The sequence below is a fragment of the Pieris rapae genome, chromosome 10 (assembly GCF_905147795.1).
Source record: "Pieris rapae chromosome 10, ilPieRapa1.1, whole genome shotgun sequence".
Lineage (NCBI taxonomy): Eukaryota > Metazoa > Arthropoda > Insecta > Lepidoptera > Pieridae > Pieris > Pieris rapae.
Window position 1 is genome coordinate 3508519 of NC_059518.1, and position 23969 is coordinate 3532487.

The window sequence follows — 23969 nt, forward strand, 5'->3', positions numbered from 1 at the left end:
AAAATTTGTTATCAGTTAACTTGAAATATGTATGTTGTATTATCATAAATATTTCTAATAGGTAGCCTTACTTTATCGTGATAGTCTTTTCTGATTACTTTAAACTTATCAATACAATAATGATAAGCAATCTAGTGTATTGATAATGGTGTCAGTTTCTATAATGATTTCATATAGTAAGGTTCTTATGTTTTGTTGTTTAAATGGATACTAGTGTTTAAAACCATTCAAAATGGCAGGGAGAGTGCAGATATCAGTAAGTAAATACATACCCTTTTATCCTTCACCTTGGACAATAGTATTGACCATCTATTATTACAGGACTTGATCTGGTTAAAACCTGAACGGCAATCTGAGTATGATATCCCCATAGCAGTTAAGGTGCTTAATAGTTCTGGGGGTAAATTAGAAGTCAGGGACGATGACGGAAGGAAATTCATTACTGATGCTACCAATGTCATCAAACCTCTTCATGCTACATCCGTTACAAGTGTTGAAGATATGATAACGCTGGGAGAGCTGCAGGAGTTTACTATTTTACGCAATCTTCATATTCGATACAATCAGCAGTTAATTTATGTAAGACATTTTTTTATCTGATAATAGATACGCTTGACTAGTCATTTGTTTAAAAAAAATTGCCATAACCTGATGTTGGTCCCTCCTTGAATTCTGGGAATGACGAAAAAATACGTTGTCAACGCTTCCATCCATAATCACATCTAGAAATACGAATTTAAATAACATGTTAAGCAGATGCATTAAGCTTGGCCGGGGTCGTAATTATCTAATTTATAAAGCTTATTTGTTGTTGCGTTTTTATATATCTCATTTGTTTAAAAAATTGAGATATTTACAAGCTATCGTATTTAATACAAATATAAAAATTAATTTTGTATTGTGGAACGCGCTTTTCACTGGAACTACTAGGTATCTCGAGTAGATTTTATTTTTGTTGAGAGTCCATATCCAGGAAGGTAAACAAGAGACTACGATCGAATTAACGTGGGGACAGCTAGTTCATTATATAAGTAATATACACTTGCATGGTCCAATCATCCTCTGTTTATTAACTTAATTCAAAAGCTGTAGTATGTATTTAAAACATGTTGTTGTTTTAGACCTATACCGGATCTATGTTAATAGCGATTAATCCATACGAAATACTGCCGATATACACAATGGATCAAATACACTTTTATCAAGATAGAAATATAGGTGATATGCCTCCACATATATTTGCCATCGGTAGTGATTCATACAAAGAGTTACTGGATACATCTTCAAATCAATGCGTCGTAATCAGGTAAAATATGAATACTTCATTTGCACTTATGTAAGGATCTTAGATTTTTAGGGGGGTTCTCAATGTCTTTACCATATTTATTCGAAAGAAGGTAAAATAAAAATCTACTTATTATTTACAGTGGTGAAAGTGGAGCAGGTAAAACTGAGAGTACAAAATTACTTCTGCAATATCTCGCAGCAGCTAGTGGTAAGCATTCCTGGATCGAACAACAGATACAAGAGACAAATCCTATACTTGAAGCTTTCGGAAACGCTAAAACAGTAAAAAACGACAACTCTTCAAGGTTTGGAAAGTATATTAATATTTACTTCAATAATCAAGGCATAATTGAAGGAGGGAATATTGAACAGTATTTATTGGAAAAGTCTCGTATAGTGCGCCAAAGTAAAGGAGAGAGAAATTATCATATCTTCTACTCACTCGTCACAGGCCTATCCGCGGACGAAAAGAAGAAACTTGAGCTTACTAGACCTCAAGATTATGAATACCTTAACTCTGGCAGTATGTTAACATGTGATGGAAGGAACGATGCAATAGAATTTTCGGATATCAGATCAGCATTCAAAGTACTCAACTTTTTAGACGAAGATGTTTGGGGAATCTTTAACTTACTTGCTGCAATTTTACATTTAGGAAATCTTAAATTCAAATCATATAGCTCAAATAATATAGAGTCATCTGAAGTGGCAGATGCAACTAATGCAAGCAGAATTGCAACATTACTTGGTGTTAATAAAGTGCATTTTTGTGAAGCACTTACTCGCAAGACCTTTATTGCTCACGGTGAGAAGATTGTTTCAAATGTATCCGTTAGTTCAGCTACCGAAGCAAAGGACGCTCTCGTAAAAGCTATATATGGATCAATTTTTGTCTATATAGTGGAAAATATAAACAAAACGTTACATAAAGATGAAACTCTCTGCGGTGGATCGATAGGAATATTAGATATTTTTGGTTTTGAAAATTTTAACAATAATAGCTTTGAGCAACTGTGTATAAACTATGCGAACGAAAACCTTCAACAGTTTTTCATTAAGCACATATTCAAACTTGAGCAAGATCAATATCAAAAGGAGGGTATTACTTGGACTAATATTAATTATGTCGATAATCAAGAAAATTTGGATGTAATTGGTTTGAAATCTATGAATATATTGTCACTGATTGACGAGGAATCTAGATTTCCCAAAGGAACAGATTTAACGTTGTTAGATAAATTAAATACAAATCATGGCAGTAAAAAGTGTTATGCGGCTCCAAAATCGACGAGAGACCACACCTTTGCAATACGACACTTTGCAGGAGACGTTTATTACAATGTCAATGGTATGTTTATTTATTATTTATCAACAATAATTTGCTGATAATTTCTTAGAATTAATAAATCACGTATGACTCTTTTATTGTAAGACTCTCAAAAGACGTCCTTTTTCAGGATTCCTTGATAAAAATAGGGATATGCTCACGACTGATTTGAAAGAACTTTTAATGGATTCAACAAACAAATTTTTAAAGACGATATTTCCAATTGACGTTACGCCGCATAGTGGTAGTCGAAAACCTGTATCGTTGAGTCATCAGTTCAAGACGTCCCTAGATTCCCTCATGAAGACCTTGTATGCTTGTCACCCGTTCTTTGTACGCTGTATCAAACCAAATGAACTGAAAAAGCCTCGGGTAAGACTTATCTTATCTTGTAATGTTTCGCAAACAGCGGTCGGTTTGTTATTAGTCACCCTAAATAATATTCGGAACTTACGTAGACTTCTAGACTAAATTTAGCTTTTTCAAATCGATGAGAATGATGATCATCTTTGAATAACAGCTAGTCACCTGCTTACAATCGGTGTCTTCTCCGTCTCTCCGTAGTACTATACTATAAATACATTAAAGGAACATAAAATAATGTCAATTGAAGCACATAATATATTGCATTTTAAAATATAGCCAACTTAAAACATTGTTTTGACCAGTGTTGGCCTAGTCGGTTCAGCGTGCGGTTCTCATATCTGAGGTCGTAGGTTCGATCCCGCCAGCTGTGCAACAATGGACTTTCTATGTGCCCATATAAAATTCGCTCGAACGGTAATGGAAACACTTAGACCCAAAAACTCAACAGCGTGTGTCAGGCACAGTAGACTGATCACCTTCTTGCCAAATTATCATGTAACGGATACAGAAATCTAAGGCCCAGACCTAAATTGAATTGATGAAAAAATTGTTTGATGATTTGCTTTTTTAAAAGAGTACCGAGAGTTTTTTAAGCCAGCTTTTTCTCTCAGCCTACACCCTCTATCTTCTTTGCCGATGAGTATGAGGATGCCTACAGGTTCAAATTTAATTACTGGAATAAGTCATACCTGTCTATCTTATGTTCCATAATAAACGTATTTTTTTTAATAGCTTCATTTATTATTTTATTTTGAAACATTGTTTAAAAAAGTAGATCAATGATGTTGACGTAATTATGCTGTAATTTGTCAATTGCAGATTCTGGATCGACCACTATGTGTCCGTCAACTAAGGTACGCCGGATTGATGGAAACTGCAAAAATAAGACAAGCCGGCTATCCTATAAGACATTCATATGCTGAATTTATTAACCGGTACCGGCTTATTGTACCAGGTATTCCTCCCGTAGAAAAAGCCGATTGTAAGGAAGCTGCCAAAAAAATATGTGTTCAAGTCTTAAAAGACCAAGACTTTAGGCTTGGACATACGAAGGTATTCCTGAAAAATCACCACGATGGAATTCTGGAAGAGCTAAGGCACAAAGTTGTTATAAATGCAGTTATCAAAGTTCAGACTAATGGAAGACGGTTCATCTACAGACGAAGATTCCTAAGACTACGAGCCGCAGCTTTAACGGTTCAGAAACATTTCCGATCTCGAGGCTATAGAAATAGATTCTTGGTAATGAGAAGAGGATACTTGCGTTTACAAGCCGTGTTGAAATCCCGTGAACTTAGAAAAACCTTCTTAAATCTAAGAGTTTTCTTCACAAAACTTCAATCTCAAATCAGAGGATATTTGCTTCGAAAAATGCTACAGGACAAGCGTTCTATTATAACCGCGCAATTAGCACAGTTCAGAAAAGAAAAAGAACAGAGTAATTTGGATACAGAATCAGCAGAGGATGAATATGAGAAAAAATACACGGAGTTTATGAGAGCTGTATGGATTGGAAAAGATGTGGGCGTAGAAGCTGCCCAGAACGCTGCGTTTATAGATGATAGATATGTTGACGACGTGTTTGGTTTTTTAAAGGATACTGCGACTCCGGCGGGGACTGTTAGAGGAACAGGATTCGGAGTAGTATGTATATTTCTGTATTTGCCTTTGACTTTAACCAAAATTCTTAAACGTAATAAATGCTTTTGTGGTCCGCAGTAGTTTTGCGGCTGAAGCACATTAAAACTTGAAAAATTCGGCAAATTAAATCTTATATTTGAAATACGCTAACTTTGACAACCACAATCTACATTTATTAAAGCTGTATAAACTATAAAAGCTTCCGAAATAGTCTGATGTTTGTAGTACTGTGTGTGCCTCAAGTTCCAAGCGAGGTTATTCCACTTGCACACACATCACATTAAATTGTTTTTTTCAGAGTGCAGTCGAAAAACCCACAGCAGTAGATGTTATTAATATACCCCTTCAGAAAGAGTATGAGGATGAGGCATTCGATGAGTTTAATTTCAAGAAGTTTGCGGCTACTTATTTCTTAGGAAACGTCAGCCACCAATACTCTCGTAAACCTCTTAAGCATCCCCTTCTGGACCTGCCGTCGCCCGTAGATAAGGCAGCATCACAGGCTCTATGGATCACTATATTACGGTTTATGGGCGATATCGCTGAACCTAAATATGTCGATGATAAGAAGGATAACACACCTATAATGACCAAATTAACAGATACCGTTGGTCGGGCATTCCAAAAAAGCAAAGAGTTTGAGGTGAGTTACGATAATAACATTTTCATATACATTTAAATTTCTATCATATAATACGAGTTTATTACTTGTATTCATTGAATAAATATTTTTGACAGATTTTCGTAGTTTAGGAATTTGTTTTATTTATTCCAAGATTCGGGGATATAAATTCTCGATTGTTATTTAAAAAAAAAGTTATTTTGAAAATTCCATCCAATCCATATCTTCGTAGTATCACTACGAAGATATGGATGTGCTATGTACTATTTGCGGTTATATAGCAATAAAAAAAACCCGTTTATTTTTCTAATACATATAATGATTAATTTTGTTATAATATTTGTTTTATCCAATTTATGTAAGGTAATTATTACTATCAATTATTATATCCTGTGAATACATATTGATTTTATGTGTATATAAATGTGCTTGTCTGTAATTAACTATACACGATTTCGATAGTTGCATTTCACGACTAATAAAAGACTAAGCTAAAATCGAATCACTTATCATATAGCACTAAATTAATATTTTTGATTTAGGAAATGCTAAAAGAAAACAACGATGGTAGGAGAATGATCCAACGGACTCTAAAAAAACAATCGAAGTTGAATGATGAATTTGTCAAGAATTTAATGAATGATGAACAAACTACAGAAATGTACAGCGCATGGTTAAATACCAGACGTAGTTCTAATTTAGAAAAGTTGCATTTCATTATCGGCCACGGAATCATTCGAAAAGAACTGAGGTATAAAAGTGATGAAATTGTTAATTGCAAACTTATAATATAACCCTGGCAGGGTTCGCTAGCTTATTTAATTAGTTTAGAGGTTACTGAATTGGCTTCTCCCAATAGATAAAGAAATGTGATTATAATTTTGCAAATGTTTAGTTCAGGCAACTTACAAAGAAGTCTTAGTTATATTTTACCATTTCAAGTCTGAGATAACATTAAAAATTATTATAATTTTGCTAAATAATGTTTTATAATATGTTCAAAATTTTTCAATAAAATGTTATCATGTTTTGTTTCTTCCAGAGACGAAATATTCTGCCATCTTTGCAAACAGTTATCAAACAACCCATCGAAAGCCTCTTTCGCTCGAGGGTGGATTCTACTATCACTTTGCGTTGGGTGCTTCCCACCTTCTGAGAGGTTTGTCAATTACCTTCGCTCCTTTATCAGAGAGGGACCTGCTGGCTATGCTCCGTATTGTGAGGGACGTTTGATGAGGACTTTCAAAAATGGCTCCCGCACACAACCTCCTAGTTGGCTGGAACTGCAAGCTACGAAAACGAAGAAACCCGTATTACTCACAGTAACTTTAATGGATGAGACTATGAAAACTGTACAATCCGATTCAGCCACAACATCTGAAGAAATATGTCAGCAAATAGCTGATAACGTTGGTCTTAGTGACACATTTGGATTCTCACTTTACATAACACTCTATGATAAAGTTCTTTCCTTGGGTAGTGAAGGAGAGCACATTATGGATGCAATTTCACAATGTGAACAATACGCAAAAGAGCAGGGGACACCAGAAAAAAGCGCTCCATGGAGGTTGTTCTATCGGAAAGAAGTATTCACGCCGTGGCATAATCCAGCAAATGACCCTGTTGCTACCAACCTCATATATCACCAAGTGGTTAAGGGTGTCAAGTTCGGAGAATACCGCTGCAATTCTGAATCAGATTTAGCAATAATTGCAGCACAACAACATTACATAGAGTATGGAGCGTATATAGAACCAAACGTTTTAAGAAAAGTCATCGCAAACTACATTCCAAATCAGTTTATTCAGAGCAACGATGCAGCGTTAACAAAATGGGAACATTTAATTACAAAGGCATTTGAAACGTCGCAAAGTATTCAATCTAAGATAGAGCCGTTGCGATGTAAAGAAGATATTGTTATATTCGCAAAAATAAAATGGCCTATGATGTTTTCAAGATTCTTCGAAGCTGTAAAATTGAAAGGTGATTCAATCAACAAGGATATCATCATTATAGCAATTAACTGGACCGGAATCTACATTGTCGATCAATCTGAGCATATTCTCTTGGAAATGTCATACCCCGAAGTCACATATGTCGCATACAGCGAAGACAAAGATTACGAAAATATTGGTAGAGTGACTATCAAAACTATACAGCAAGAAGAATTCGTATTTCAGAGTGTTGAAGCAAGCGAAATGAGTTCATTAATAATATACCTTATAGATGGTTTAAAGAGGCGCTCTGTATATGTCATAGCTCAAAGTGATTCTCAAGGGTACAGTGACGCTGCCTCATTCTTACAATATAAAAAAGGTGACCTAATCACTCTTTTACAAGACTTCAACGGCGAAACTCTCATGAATGCTACGTGGGGCCACGGATTGTGTAATGGAAAAGAAGGTTTGTTCCCCACCGAACAAGTATATATATTACCTACACTGTCTTTACCACCAAGTTCTGTATTAGAGGTATTCAAAAAAGGTAACATAAACAACGACAAAAAAGTTACCTCTCAATATAATACTTTGCAGAGAAAGAGAATGTATACCTTAGAAAAATACGCTAAAGAACATTTTAGAGAAAACTTTGATATTCAAGCCACAATATCCAAGCAATCCACTATAACGTCTGCCAAGAAGTCAGTGTTGGGCGATCTGTGGGCCCATACGCGTGAACCTCTCCGCCTTCCTTTACTAAATAAATTACTAGACGACGATAGGATTTGTAAAGTGGCAGTTGCAACATTTTTTGCGATTTTGAAATACATGGGCGATATGCCCAGTCCAAAAGCACGGTCAACAACAGAATATACAGATGAAATATTCATGCCCGCATTAAAGGATCCCATATTACGCGATGAAATTTATTGCCAAATAATGAAACAACTAACTAATAATAGAATACAACTAAGTGAGGAAAGAGGGTGGGAATTGATGTGGCTGGTGACAGGAGTCTTTGCCTGCGGACAAACTTTAATGAAGGAATTAGTAGAGTTTCTTAAAACGAGACCGCATCCTATAGCTAAAGACTGTTTGAAACGGGTATTCAAAATTCAAAAGGGAGGCGCCAGGATGTATGCCCCATATGTGGTGGAAGTTGAGGCGATACAACACAGGAGTATGCAAATATACCACAAAGTATATTTTCCTGATGACACTGACGAGGCATTTGAAGTTGACTCGTCGACTAAGGCAAAAGATCTATGCGAACAAATTACTGGTCGGTTGAATTTGAAAAACAGCGATGGGTTTAGTCTGTTTGTTAAGATTATAGATAAAGTATTCTCTGTTCCGGAGAATTATTATTTCTTTGACTTTATACATGAACTTGTTGAATGGATGAAGCAAACTAGACCGGCGCGAGTTACAGGTACGATTAATATTTTCTATCCATACCATTTGTATATTTTCTATTTTATTTATCCTATAAATTATTCGCGTCGAACATGCTCTCTTAGTAGCCTGTTGGTGGTAGCCACGTTTCTGCAAAAGCTGGCTTTGGGTTTGTATAACATATAATTTCATATGTAATCTTCCGTGCTTTTTATTTCGTCCCGTTAGTACTAGTATTTTTGAACTTACCGCCAATACCTGCTAACTACGGAGCTGGATAAAGACCAACACATCATAATATATTTTCAGGTGGCCAATTACAAATGAACTACCAGATATTTTTCATGAAGAAACTATGGATCAACACATTGCCTGGCAAAGACAAGAACGCTGATGAAATATTCTATTTCCCCCAAGAGCTACCCAAATATTTGCGTGGTTATCACAAGACGTCTAAGCAAGATTTAGTGGATTTAGCAGCTCTTATTTATAGAGCCAGATTTGGCGATGATCAGGCGCTATTGCCTCAAATCCCACAAATGCTGGAGGAGTTCATACCACCAGATATGCTAAAAATTATGTCCAATTCTCAATGGAAATCTTCAATAAGTGCAGCATATCTTAAACATGGCGTCATGAGTGAAAACGAAGCTAAGGAGCAATTTTTGAAAAAGATCTACCAATATCCAACATTTGGAACAGCATTCTTTGAAGTTAAGCAAACTTCTGACCCGACATATCCAGAAATGGTTGTCATCGGTATTAATAGGCAGGGCGTTAGCGTCATTCATCCACAAACACGGGTAAGATCTGACTTTTTAATGGCATGTAAAAATTGCTTTAAAATAAATTTGTATTAATTTGCACAAAACATTAAGCTCTGTATGTTATTTCTTATATGTTATTTAAGATAGACTCAATTGACCATTTTCTTTAAGAGGCAATTCTTGTATTAATTTCACCTCATAACTTTAGACGGTTGAACTGTATATTAACAGCTAAAACATTTAATTATTATTTCACAGATTACTGTAACATTTAACAATAACAGTATATTTCGTAATTCGGTTAGCAAAATATATACCTACTTCGAATTAATCCTCCTTCGGATTCCTTAAGTCGGTTAAAATGGATCTATAGTTAAAAACCAGGTCAACAGCATCGACTTGACCCTGAAATACTGAAAACTTTTATTTCTTAAATACACAATAATTTTCGTGTACCATGTTATAACTCCTCTCTGATTCGTATAACAAAACACAATTTCATTTTTTCAGGATGTTATGGTGACATATCCATTTTCACAATTATCCAATTGGTCATCAGGAAATACATTCTTTCACATGACAATGGGAAGCTTCATGAGAGGAACAAAAATACTTTGCGAGACTTCTTTAGGGTATAAAATGGATGATTTAATATCATCATACATAGCTGTTTTGCGTCAATCAATCAAGCAAAGAACTCGAAACTAAATATTATATTATCTACTATAAATTATAATATCCTACGTTTATTCACAATCTAATGTTTACTCTATCTGATGTCGAAGGATTTCATGGTCCATATCTAAGTCGTTGGGGTATATTAGTTATACTTGATATGAAGAACAAATTAAAAATATGACAAGAGATTAAAATTGTAATATTATTTACTAAAAGTCGGACGAAGTACTCTTCAAATTGATATGTAATTAATTATTTATTAGGATTAGATTAAATCAAATTTCATATAAACTCTAAGTCAAGTTCAGTTTTTTGTTATGTTAAAAATATAAATTTTAATAATACAATTTAACTATCATGTACTAAATCTTTGTAAAACAATCAAATAACGCATAATAAAGTTTTATACCAGAAGATAATTTTTATTATTAAGAAAGAAAGAAAGAAAGAAATAACTTTATTAGACACAAAATACAATAATTGTTTCTATAAAGTAGAGTGCTCTGGCCCCCACACTAGGATTCCCTGTGTTGTGGGCAGCCAGTCTCTTCCTTTTACAACTAAACATTACTTAATTAATTAATTTTACTTAACAAATTTATACCTATTCTATTTTTTTACGATAAGAATATTTTCTGTGTTAGTATATGACAGCTTAATAAGATATTTTTTGAGTTTTTTAGTGAAAGTATGAAGTGTGATTTTTGCAAAGTTAGTAATAATTTTATTTTTAATAAGGTGGTTAAAGATGAATGGACCTCGGAAGGAGAAAAAGCGTTGAGCGAAGAAAGTGCGTTTTTTAGGATGCTTATATAAAGGTTTGCGTTTGGTTAGATTTGGTGTAGGGGGTGTTTGTTTCCAAAAAAGCCTGCATATTGCCATTAAATAAAGTTGTCTTACAGTTAGGAGCCCTGCTTCGCTGTACAATTTTGAGGTTGAGTATCGGAAAGGTTTACTGAAGGATATTTTAAGAATGGCCCGTTGGGTGCGCTCAATTTTCAGCATCGAGGACAATGCCGCTCCACCCCATACCGATATGCAGTAAGATAATATCGACTGGCATAATGCAGTATACACTATCTTGGTTGTATGTGGGTCAGAAGGTTTTCTAAGGCGTTTAAAAACATTTATAAGTTTGCGAACTCGTGAACATAGATAGTTTATTTGAGGGCTCCAACAAAGCCTTGAATCTATAATTAATCCCAGGTATTTGGTTGTTTTCGTGGGCTCCAGGAGAGGACAGTTACATTTGTTGCAAGGGTTCAGACATGAGTGTAATTTAATAGGGGGGATAGGGTTTGGTTTTCTTGTTTTCGAGATGTGAAAACATATGTATTTGGTCTTGGACGTATTTAGAGATAGGAGATTATCTAAAAGCCATTGAGAGATTTGTCGAAGACCTAAATGAGCTAACCGTGAGGCTTGTTCCCAAGAGTGTGAGTAAAAGACTATAGCTGTGTCGTCAGCGAAAGAGAAGAGTTTAGCATTGGTGAGCTGAAGTGAACATAAATCGTTAATGTATACTAAAAAAAGCGTTGGACTGAGGGCACTTCCCTGTGGCAAACCGCATGAGACGTTTTCTAGTTGACTGCTATGCCCATCAACTCGAACCCTCTGCTTTCTATTGGATAAGTAGGACTGAAACCAACGGAGGATATTTCCACGAATTCCTAGTCTTTCTAATTTTTCAAGTAGTAATGGCCTTGAAACAGTGTCAAAAGCTTTGGCAAGATCAAGAAAAACACCGATACATCTTTGTCCTTCATCTAATTTGGAGCTTATGGTTTCAACCAGTCCTGTGGTAGCATCTTCTGTAGATCTACTTAGTCTGAATCCGTATTGATTGTCGGCAAGGATAGATTCTTTTTCCAAATAATTCAGTAATCTGACGTTAATGATTTTTTCTGCGATTTTAGCGAGGGTTGGGAGAAGAGAAATAGGACGATAGTTTGAAATTTCTATTTTATTGCCTGATTTGTAGATAGGTGTGATATTAGCTATTTTCCATGATTCGGGGAAGATACCTTGCTCAATACTAAGATTGCAGATATAAGAAATTGGTGCAGCAATAATGTTTTTTAGTAGAATGACCACTCGATTACTAATATTATCATCACCTGGGGCAGAATTTGGCTTAAGAGAACTAATGATTTTTATGACTTCACGCTCGTCACAAGGAAGAAAAAGAAAAGAATTTAAATTAGCGGAAATTGACACTTTGGAGCAAAGGTCTTGTTCAGTCTGGTTTGTCTTAGACAATATATCGGAAGCCAATTTATTCCCTACCGAACTAAAGTAATTGTTTACAATATCGAGAGATTTTTCAGGGTTTTCCTGTAGATCAAGAAGTTTATTAGAATTTGATTTAGTTGGGTTAAGGTGGCATATATTTCTGATAGATTTCCATAGTTTCCTACTATTGTCTTTGTTCTTAAGGATGGTGTTAGCCTCATGTAAATTTTTAAGGTTTTTAAGTATGTTATTACAGAAATTTCGGTATTGCGTATATTGCTTTTGGAGCGGTTCGTTGTTAGGTTGTTTTCTTGATAAGCTATGCAACTGATCTCTTCTTCTCACACAGCGTAGCAAACCAGGTGTTATCCATGGCTTTCTGATACTTTGAGAATTTCTTTTATAAATGATTTTTGTGTTGGTGTTAACTGCATTTGTAATTGTACTTGTGAAAGCACCAACTGTTTCATTTATATTTTCGATGTTATAAAGAAAGGTCCAATCGACCCCTGATAGATCTTTATACAGTTGGTCGTGGTCTATAACTTTACTTATCAAAAGAGAGGCTTTGACTAAATTATTATTCAGGTGTTTAGTCTGATCGATTCCTATAATGACAGACATGTGATCATTCACTTGGGAATGGCAGACAGCCACGCGTGATTGTGAATGGGATCTAATGAGTGCATGATCTAGACAATTACCTCCACGAGTTGGTAAGAAGTGTCCTTGTATAAGACCGTAGAAGTTCACTAACTCAAGAAACTTATGAGCTCTTCGATCGTCGGTCGTCTCCTTAATGTCGATATTAAGATCCCCAACTATATAGATAGGGTGTCCATTGTACGATAAAATGAGGTTTTCGAGTGAGTCGAGAAAATTATCAACATTATAGAAGGAAGGCGATCTATAAATTGATATGATAACAGCCTTATTATTTAAATGACTAACTAAGCAGTTAGCATCTGTAAATGCCGGTTCAGTTATATTAACGTTAATGTTATTTTTATGAAAAATTACGATTCCGTCGCACTTGTTAATGTATTTGTGGGAGAAAGTACATGAATATCCATCTATGTGAATACCTGTAAAATTTTCATCAATCCAACACTCAGTTAGGACAATTAAATCAGGATTAAATTGAAGCCTCATAAGAAACACTAGAAAGCTATCAAAATTTTTATTAATGCTACGGATGTTTTGAGTAACAATGGTGAGGTCTGTGGATTCGAAAAAAACTTTACAGTCTTCCGGATAATTAAAATATTGGTTGGTTATGAAATTTGTATCATCTATGTCGCGAATTAAACCCAAATTATCGAATTTTCAAATAGATAGAAAAAATGGCATAAAAAACGATAAAATTGTATCTAAATGTGTTTAGGATTGTATTACCGATTGAGTCATATTTGTCGAATAATATAATAGGGAAAAGTAGACAATTGTATAAGGTATATGGCCTATCACAATCATAGTGGTACTTTGATAAATTTGATATATTCATAATCATAGCAATAATTAATGGTTCAGTTATTTTGCTGTCATATCTGTGGAGTGGTTCTGTATAGTGTATTTTTTGTTTGTAGAACGTGTTAATCTTTGAATGGAATTTTGAAAAAGTAAGGAAATTAAATATAAACAATAACAATAAAAAACATATAACTACAGCTAACACCAGTCATGCTTTACTTAGCGAGTTAAGGTGATCTTCATTTTTTATTAGAATGTAAGGAAAGCCGTTCTTCTTCCTAAGATATACGTTGCCATTAGCAGACCAGCAGTACTCGTACTGTTCTGACTTCGCAAACTCCCTTGCAAGAAAATAAATGCGCTTTGCTTTAGGTGTTAGGTATTCTGATATATAAATAGCTTTATTACCTCCGAGTCCCAAATGGCTGGCATTCAGCTTGTTAGCTGTATTCCCCACGTTGTACTTACGTGTCGCACTTAAAATATTGTTCTTTATAAGGGTATTCGAAAGTTCGACGGTGAGGTTCCAACACATGTTGTCTTTCCTGCTGGTGAATCGGCTAACATCTCTAATATCACCTGAGTGTATCTCTATGTTAAGCCCAGAACAAAGTTGCCTTATAAAACCAAACAGCTCCGACTTCGTTGGGGTTGGGGTTTGTTTAGGAACGTTACGAATCTCGATGCATGTCTTGTTCATAGCTCGAGCTAAGGCTTCCTGTTTATCCTCCAGGTCACTAATTTGAGCCGAAATTGCCGTCCAATCTTTTTTAAAACTGTCGATTTTTCCTTGTAGTTCAAAGATCTTTTCGGAAACAAAATCTACTGACTTTCCAATGTCTTGACTAGTGTTATTAGCAGTTGTTAATTTAGCTGAAAGTTCGGCAATACGACCTTCCATGGCATCCAGTCGGCTGTTCTGTTGGTCTTGCAATTTGTCGAGCCTGGCATTTTGGTCACGTTGGAAAGCTCGCAGCCATTCCCTGATTTCGTTTTTTAGAACGAGGAAATCGTCCTTCTCGTCGCGCGCAGGTCTTCGCTTTTGCCGCGATTTAGTATTGACGTGGTCGCTCTCCTGTGTTGAGCTATCACCTGCATCGCGTTCCAACTGAATATTTCCTTGTGTTGGAGAAGATTTTTTCATTATGTACTTCAGTTGTCAAAGCTAAGGTTCAAAATTCGTTGGAACAGATAAAGATGTCAGCAACAAGTGTAGCAGCCCTGATTGGCGAGCGTCCTTCCCGTATTGCGTAAGCTGATTTGCGTATGCGCAAAGAGGGACAGAGCAATGTGATGTGGGAGGGGCTAACGCACCGGTGGAGGGGCTTACGGTCGTCTGATGGAGGCACGGTACCAGGATCACAGCACTTAACGGAGACAATTTTTGCGAGTCTCAACGAAAAACTAAACCTCCCAACGTTTCATGTGAGCCGGGTGTCGTTACACAATTTTGATGCCAAATTTATTTAAATTTTGGAAATAAATAATATTATTTAAACTGCACTTTCACTTAAAACACGTCTAAACTGTGCGGCGCCGGAGGGGAAGAGGTTATTAGATTATTAGGTATTAAAACTCCGTTATTTATACCTTGCGTAAGTAAAATATATTTACGTTTAATAAATTTCCATCAAATTTTTATATTCTTTTCGGTCGCTTTATATTACTAAGTAACGCCAAAAAACGCTCCAAGATTTTTCGTTTTGTGATTCGCATAAAGCATTTTTTGTATTTTTTTCTACTAAATTAAGCAAGTGTACTATCAAGAAAATTAGCGCCGTGTCAAAATTGTTTTAGATTAAAATGTTTCCCTTTTGTATTTTTAGTACAAATACAGTCTACTAAATGTTGTTATTAAATAAAAAATTAAATTATTTACTGTAGTTATAAAGTGAAGACGGCGATCGGTATCAGAATCAATTCGAACAGCATGCTGCTTAAACAATAAGTATCTGAAAATGTATTTTTAATCATATAAGAAACATAAAACAGATCATTCGTAATTTGAAACTGATAATAAAATTATACATAAGTTTAATATTAAAGCGTAAGTAAGTAGTAACTGTGTAAATTCTATTTTAATCAAAATCGATTTTTTATGCCAAAACATCGATTCGTCGAGTTTTGACAGACTGTATAGGTTAAATTTTAATATAACCTGATCTGTGCTTAAGTCATTAATTCTCTGCACTTAAAGTTATATCTCCGATAATTGCTTATTAAAAACAAAAAAACCCTTTAAAATATAGGACTATATAGAAAGTTAATTATAATAAGGGGTCATTAAAATATCTGATATGGAAGGTCCTCCTATCGTTTTGGAAGATGGGCTAGATCTACAGTTTAGTTTTACTTTTTATCTAATAATAATAGGTTTTAGTTGATTGATGATAGGTTTGTAAGTTACCCTATAATTTACCTTTCGATTTACAGGAAACTAATTACTTCAAGTTCTATATTAAATATAAACGTAGATTACGATGACTTGGATAATTTTCTAGAAGACGATGACAACAACAAGTTTGATCTCATTGGTGAGCCTGTTGAATCATTTGAAAGCCTAGAAAGAGATCTAGCACCTATTGATGGTAATGGCTATGTTAAAAAGAAAACGTTAGAGGAGGGTGGTGGTATGCCTTTACATGAAGGATGCACAGTTTACATTGCCTATTCTGGATACTGGGAAAATAGTTTAGAACCTTTTGATATTTGGAAACCCAATAAACCCCTAGTAAGTTTTAGTTCAAAGTATTTCATAATTAATGTAACATTTTATTCTAAACTGTTATTTTTACATTTATTTAGCTTTGCAGGTAGTTGATTTAAAGGAAAATGGTTTGTTACCTGGAATATTATTGGCAGTAAAATCCATGTTAGTAGGAGAAAAATCTATTTTTCTACTATCACACCAAGTGGCATATGGAGATTTAGGTATACCACCAAGAATTAAACCAAGAGCTAAATGTGTCTTCTATATAAAACTTATAAAAAGTATACTGACTCCCAAAGAAGGGTAAGTAGTTATTGTGTTTGGAATTAATATATTTAAACTAATTCACTATTTACTTGTTCCTTCATTTTTACTTTCAGGCCACTAAATTTCTCTGAACCAAATATGTTTAAGAGAGTTCTTCATGAAGTAAAGATGATTCATGTGTCTGGTGTTACTTTGTATAAATCAAAAAATCTGTCTGCTGCAATCCAGTTATTCAAAAAAGGAGTAAACATGCTTCACAAATGTCGTTTGGCTGATGAAGATGAAGAAATGCAGCAACGGAAATTATTAGTAAAATTGTACACTAATTTAGCTATATGTTATAACCTCACAAAACAACCACTTAAGGCTTGTATATCATGCAATGAGTTACATAGGTTGGATAATTTATGGAATAATAGCAAAGTTTTATTTCAAAATGCTAAAGCATTAAGAATGATAGGACAATTTGAGGAAGCTCATAAAAAACTCAAGAGGGCTCTGAAATTAAGTCCAAATAATAATGGAATCAAAGCTGAAGTTGAATTATTAGAAAATACCAGCAAAGAATGTTGTATTGATGTGTGTTTAAATAACGGCAGGAATTTAATAGACAACAATTTCAAAAGGGAAGTAGATAGCTTAGTTGTAAACTTTAAACAAAATCCAAATGTTTGTAAATTAACATTGCCGCCTGGTATGAATTATAGTGAAATGGAGTATGTAAAAGAAGCTTGTTTAAGAGAGAATTTATTTTTCAACCAAGTTCAAGAGACCTATACACTGGATAAAGAATCAGATGATGTTAAAGATTTTATTAACTTTGTGATAGATTCATAGATAAATTTTAAATAAAAAATATATTTTATTTGATGTTCTCTTAATTCTGCAGTGTTTTATTAAAAGTCATTTAATCCAAAATCCTTAATGGTCATATCACATTGACAATAAAGTCAAGTAAGCTACATAATTTTGAATTGATATTGAAGTCATAAAAAAGTAAGAGAATTCAATGGGGTTTCTCTATTTCTTTTGGATACAATTATTTATTTTTAATTTAATAATTAACAAAGCCTTTTCTTCAACTACATATTTAAAATTATACATCAAATTGTAAATTTCCTACTTTGAAGTCACTAAAAGAAATTGCTCTTAAACTTGAGTGTTCAATGATAAGTGTATATGTATTATAATTAATTTATTGTAGTATAATTAATTTGATATATTTGTTTTAAATATTGTTTGATGATTTGCTTTTTTAAAAGAGTACCGAGAGTTTTTTACGCCGGCTTTTTCTCTCGGCCTACACCCTCTGTCTTTGCCGATGAGTAGGGATGCCTACAAGTTTGAATTGATTGACGTGGAATAAGTAATACCTAGAAGATCTTATGTTCCAAAATAAACGTATTTTATTTATTAGCTATGGATACCTGAATCTTTACGAGTTGAATAATGAAATAATTTTAACTAATTTAAATGCTCAATGCTCCTTACTGATATGTGGGAACTAAGTTTTGCTTTGATTAAAGCAATGGGTCCTGGGTGTAGTAGGAAAATTGTAAATAAGACTTAACAACAAATATTTTATTGCGTAATTATAATTTTTGTAAAGCTATGTAAACTAGTCTATTGATGGAACCATAACACCTCCAAAATGCAGTTTTCTTAACATAAATACAAATGCAACTGCTTTGAAGCAACCACACTGTTTTACAAGTTCAACAAAATACTTTTTAGTTTTGTGTTGGCAGGTTTAGGAGTACATTTTGTCCTTGAGGTAAGTAAGTAACGTTGCGTGATTTGGATAGTTGGTATGCAATGTCTTCTGCTGCTTCAATACGTCTAAGTTCTACAAGACCTTCACCAGCAGATCCAAATGATTTAGCAAGCAACACAGCGGCTTGAGCATCTCCCTCTGCTGCTATAATGGCTGCTTTCTTTTGTTGTTCAGCCTTTTCTACTAAGAATCTAGCTTTTTCAGCTTCTTGCTGTGCAACTTGCTTCAACTCAACAGCCTGTGTAAACTCCTTGCCAAATGTCAAGTGGGTAATAGAAATATCATCAAGAATCAAACCAAACTGTGCTGCTCTTTCTGTTAAACTTTCACTTACTTTTTGTGACACAATCTGTAACAACAAAATTAAAATGAAATGAGAATATATTGTCATATGTATTTTGTGTATATAATTAGGGAGTTTGAAGGCAGCTAAAATTTTCAAATAATTGTATCCAGGTGAAGTGTCAATGAAGAGTACAGATTATGGTATGACTAAAGTAATATTAAAAATAACACAATAAATAGCAATTAAATTGACCTCTCTTTGCGTAATTAGTTCGCCTGCATCAAATTGGGCAACAACAGCCTTTAGAACTTCAGCTGTTATAGATGGTAGTACTCTTTCATCATAATCAATACCAAGAATTGTGTAGATCTTTGGAAGCTGATCTGGTACTGGTCTGAATAAAATACGAAGGGTGATATTGACATTTTGCAGATCTGAAACATAAAAATACAATTGTTCAAAACAGTTATCTTAAAAACCAAGTGTGTCTATAGAACATTTTATTTCAGAAATGTTTATATGATATTTAAAAATGCCATATATTTGTATTTTACATATATATAAATAAAAATGTATTGGATTTTTTAGATTATTTCTTTTCCAGAATTATTATACTAATAAATAATAAAGTATAAACTTACCTTTACTTCCAGTAACAGTTGGAACATTACGAGGTCTAGACCTTATATCAAAAACAATCGGTCTTTGAACCCAAGGGATGAAGAAGTGAGTTCCTTCACCAACTACTAAGTTTTTAACACCAGCAAATCTGTCAAATATTACTGCTCTGTGGCCACCATCAACTGAACAAGAAATATATAATTTATTTCATATCAGTCATATAAGACACCATGAAAGACCTTTAAGATATATATACCATATATTACATACCATTGTATAATGCTGAATTCACTACTCCTCCAACCAGAGCTACTCCCAATCCAAGTTGGCCAATGCGATTGAAAAGTTGGGCCATCTGTAGTAAATAATATATCGCATTTTATAAAAATACTATATATTAATTTATACATTCAAGTTTACTTTTTGCATTAAAATTTTTTAATTGTTATCACAAAATAACCTCAAAGATACATGAAACGAGATAGCTGATTTATTAAAATAATAAGTATGGAATTACCTTAACAGCCTTTCTTCCTATATCTCTCAAGTTTGTATTTATTAATATATGAACTAATATATATTTTTAGGTTTATTACACAAAACGTACTATAATCACGTAAGAATTATTAAAATTGAGGAATTTGAGCACAATTTGCCATAGATAAAGAGAACTTAGGTAGAGATAGTTAATTATGGATTCTATACAGAGTATATAAGATTATATTAGGATGCACAGCTTACATTTATATTTAAAATATGTATTAGCTGTGTTATGTGTACATACGAATACCATATCTTTTTTTTTTTTTTTTTTTTATATATAATTTTCAATCTACTCCCCTGCCATAGTGTCCAGGGACTTTATATTTCACTGATATTATTTAACGCGTCGGGAATTACGCCCCGACTACATCGGTAATATTTTTATTAACAATATTCATGGGCGAGCCGGGGCGCAATTCCCCGCGAGACCCGCTCTTTCTGTTTTATTTGCCGCCTTTATATGTACAACTATTTTTTCACAGAACCGTTCCAGGCACGGTCTGTGCTTTATTAATATGTCCTGTAGGCCGTTACGGTCTACAGTCATCTGTATTTGTTGCTCCAGGTCGTGCCTGGACGATGCGAATATAGGGCAGTGTAGAAGCACATGTTCCACTGTTTGCTCTTCATTACTGCAGGCACATGTTGGGCTTGTCCTAATTTTAAATCTGTGCAGGTAATATGCAAAGGCTCCGTGCCCTGTTAGAATTTGCGCCATCTGGGGTGTGAAACGCTTCTCTTTTACCAATTTATACGCAGTTTTAACATTGCCTATAAATAATTTTGTAGTTCCAGCTGTTTCACCCCCCAGGTAGCGCTCATTCCATACTTCCAGAGTCCTTTGCCTTATCTGATGTTTAATATATGACAGGGGGTATGCAGCGTATTCAGGTTCTGACCTTAGTTTTTCCGACGCTTCTTTTGCTAATGTGTCCGCTCTCTCGTTCCCCGGCGTACCAACGTGCGCCTTTATCCAGAAGAGGCTTATATGAGTTCCTGTTCTCCGGCACTCTTCCAGGCTCCGGCGGATCTCGGCTACCTGGGGATCGAGAGATCGTCCACTCACTATAGCATCTAGTGCTGACTTTGAGTCACTGTATATTTTAACGTCGCGCTTGTTTTTATCCACGTGGCTAGTCGCGTTCCGTAGTGCCATCAGTTCGGCTTGAAATACTGTGCAGTGGGGCGCCATCTTCATTTTCTTGCTGTTTATTTCCATTCCATCTTTCCATTCTGTCCAAGCGGCGCCCACTCCTGTACTTGTTTTGCTGCCGTCCGTATAGATTTGTGTGCCGCCGTGTCTTGCGATTTCTTCCGGATTTGTGAGCATCTTATAGTCAAGTTTTGTTTGTTTCGCCGGGTGTGGGAGATCCACATATCGCACTCTCTTCTCTAATTCCTCGCCCTCCTTCAGTATTTCCGTGCTGACTCCCCTTTTTATCTCGTATAAGGCAGCGGCTTCTTGAATACGTAGGTCTAGAGGAAGTATCCCGGCCAGTAGGGTTGCCGCGTGTAACGATGTCGTCCTATAAGTTTTGGCAATTTTTTGGGCAAAGCCCCTTTGCAGATGGTTTAGTTTTTTCCGTACACAGATTTTATTTGTCGCGGGAGCCCACACCGCGGCCGCATACATTACGATTGGTTCAATAACGGCAGTGTACGTGGTCGCGATAACCTCCTGGTTTAGTCCCCATTCGATCTTCGCGGCTTTAGCCAGCTGTTTATATATCTGAATGGCTTTCCGGCATACTCTCTCCACATGTCTGTTGAATGTGAGTCTAGAATCCAGATCAACTCCGAGGATTCGGATGTGGTTATCCATCTGTATCGGTACATTATTCATATTTAGCCGTGGGGTGTCATATTTTAGTTTGCGAGTCACCACCATGGCTTTGGTCTTGTGTGGCGCAAATTTCAGTTTGTTTAGGATACCCCATCTATGTATCCGGTTCAATGTTAGGTTGAGTTTCTGCTGGATCTCGCTACCGGTTTCTCCTTCCGCTATCAAAACGATGTCATCCGCAAAAGCCTGGACGTACTCACCACTATTTTGCAAGTCCTGGAGGAGCGGGTCCAATATTAGATTCCACATTGTTGGTCCCCCTATTGAACCCTGAACGCAGCCTTTGTTAGTAACTTTTTCAACCGTGTGTCCAGCGTAGGTTAATTTAATTTGTCTTTCATGTAAGTAACTATCCATAACTTTCCTTAGTTTTAATGGGCATTGTTCTTCTGCCAGGCGGACTCTAATTTGCGGCCACCAAGCGCTGTCAAAGGCGCCCTCTATATCGAGTGATACGATGGTTAGTATCTTCTTTTGTTTCAGCTTTGCGCGTATATGTGTGACTGCGTCATATAGGGCGTCCTCAGTGCTCCGCTGGGGCATGAATCCGTATTGGATTTTCGAGGTTTTCGGGACTAGATGCCACTTTAACCGAACGATTAGCATCTTTTCGTATACTTTACCTAGAAGAGGTAGTAAGCCTATGGGTCGATAAGACTTCGCGTTTGAATAATCGGCCTTACCCGGTTTGCGCAATACAATTATTGTAGCAATTTTCCACAATTTGGGGAAGTACCCTAGCTCCAGGCATTTGTTTAGGACGGTGAGGAATAAGTTAGGCGCCGCGTTTATCGCGTGCCAACTTATGTCCGCCGTTATGCCATCTTCTCCGGGGGCCTTTCTGGGGTTGAAACTGAGAGCGGCAGTTTCGAGTTCAGTCATTGTGAAAGGGGTATCATAGACTAAGTTATGTTCCTCTTTGTTTACTGTGTTTGCTCTTCTTCTTACCAATTCGTGGTCTTCAGTTTCATCCTCACTAGTATCTTCCGGGAAGAAAGTTCTTGCCAGGGTCTCCGCTGACTCCCTTTCACTAACATATCTACCGTCCCTGCAAAGTGGTATATCCTGGACTCTGGTCTCTGTCCCTCTTATCACTCTATATATACCTTCCCACATTGTCTCTTTTTCCTGTTTCTCACAGAACTTCTTCCAGCTCTCAGTTTGGGCTTGTTTGATCCGGTTTTCATACTCTTGTTTTAATGTAAGGTATTCACCTACGACCTCTGGCCTTCTGCGTGCTGCGGCACATCTTATCCTCCTCTTTCTAGTCTCAACCTGTTTCTTGAGCACCTGTAGTTCTTCGGTCCACCAAGCCATTTTAGTTTTCTTCCCGGTTTTAATTTTTGGAATTGCTACATCACTTGATTTGATTACTACTTCTGTGAACTTTTCTACTATTTGTTCTAAGTCTTCAACTTTATTTAACTTTCTTACGACTTCTTCTGTTAACTGAAAATTTTCTATATTAAACAACATTTCTTCCTCGAACTTTACCCAGTTAGCTTTTTTACTATTGTAAATTTTTGTTTTACTCCTTCTATGAATTCCTTGATGTATGTTTGCATTAATTTTGAATAGTATGGCATTATGATCCGAAGAAACCATTCCGATGTCCACTCTCCAATCTTCGATCTTTCCCAGTAGGTCACTCGTGCACACTGTTATGTCTATGTGGCTGACTATTCTGGTTCCTCTCCTTATTACCTCAAATGTTGGTTGCTGCCCATCGTTCAGTATGTGCAGACCAAGCTCAGTTACCAGACTTCCAAAGGCTTGTCCTCTATTGTCTATTTTCGGGCTTCCCCACCACGGACTTTTGGCATTTGCATCACCTCCTAGGACTATTCTTCTCTTGAGCTCATTCACCGTTGTTTCCAGGTGCTTTAGATAGGGTTCTATATCCGCTGGGTCTGGTTCCATGTAGTATGAGATCAGTGCAATGCCAGACTCCGCCGTGGTCTTCAGTTTAATAGGCACTATATTGGTTGTTGTTAGTGCGGGGTATTGGATAATACCAATATCCTCGTCAAAAATCAACACTGCTGCCTTTATAACTTTACCTGCCGGAGGATTCTGGCACTGCACCACTCTCACTCCACTGTAATCTTTCACTCTGCCCAGGGCTCCAATGTATGGCTCCTGTACTAGAGCGACTGTTATTTTTCTAGATTGTGCCTCGTAAATAAGTTCGCTCATTGCA

General features: G+C 35.7%; 3 protein-coding genes across 4 annotated transcripts; 2 read left to right on the plus strand and 1 right to left on the minus strand.

Annotated features, from left to right (window-relative positions):
- Positions 1-135: 135 nt before the first annotated feature.
- LOC110994185 (myosin-VIIa) lies at positions 136-10437 on the plus strand. The gene is made up of 11 exons (XM_022260705.2): positions 136-256; positions 322-579; positions 1122-1306; positions 1428-2635; positions 2745-2986; positions 3800-4624; positions 4920-5264; positions 5786-5994; positions 6286-8615; positions 8888-9381; positions 9856-10437. The coding sequence occupies exons 1-11, from the start codon at positions 233-235 to the stop codon at positions 10051-10053; spliced, it is 6318 nt and encodes a 2105-aa protein (XP_022116397.2). The 5' UTR covers positions 136-232; the 3' UTR covers positions 10054-10437.
- Positions 10438-15888: 5451 nt separating this feature from the next.
- LOC110994194 (inactive peptidyl-prolyl cis-trans isomerase shutdown) lies at positions 15889-17575 on the plus strand. 2 transcript variants are annotated; one of them, XM_022260715.2, is made up of 4 exons: positions 15889-16066; positions 16159-16456; positions 16539-16738; positions 16816-17575. In XM_022260715.2, exons 1-4 carry the CDS (start codon positions 16023-16025, stop codon positions 17537-17539), a joined length of 1266 nt encoding a protein of 421 aa, XP_022116407.2. In that variant the 5' UTR covers positions 15889-16022; the 3' UTR covers positions 17540-17575. The 2 variants fall into 2 exon arrangements, with proteins under 2 accessions (XP_022116407.2, XP_045485816.1); XM_045629860.1 differs by lacking the exon at positions 16816-17575 and having other exon boundaries at positions 16531-16669.
- A 687-nt stretch (positions 17576-18262) lies between these two features.
- On the minus strand, positions 18263-20058 carry LOC110994195 (protein l(2)37Cc). The gene is made up of 5 exons (XM_022260716.2): positions 19901-20058; positions 19654-19738; positions 19404-19565; positions 19015-19196; positions 18263-18825 (listed from the first exon to the last, which is right to left on the minus strand). Exons 2-5 carry the CDS (start codon positions 19736-19738, stop codon positions 18433-18435), a joined length of 822 nt encoding a protein of 273 aa, XP_022116408.1. The 5' UTR covers positions 19901-20058; the 3' UTR covers positions 18263-18432.
- Between the last annotated feature and the right edge of the window lie 3911 nt (positions 20059-23969).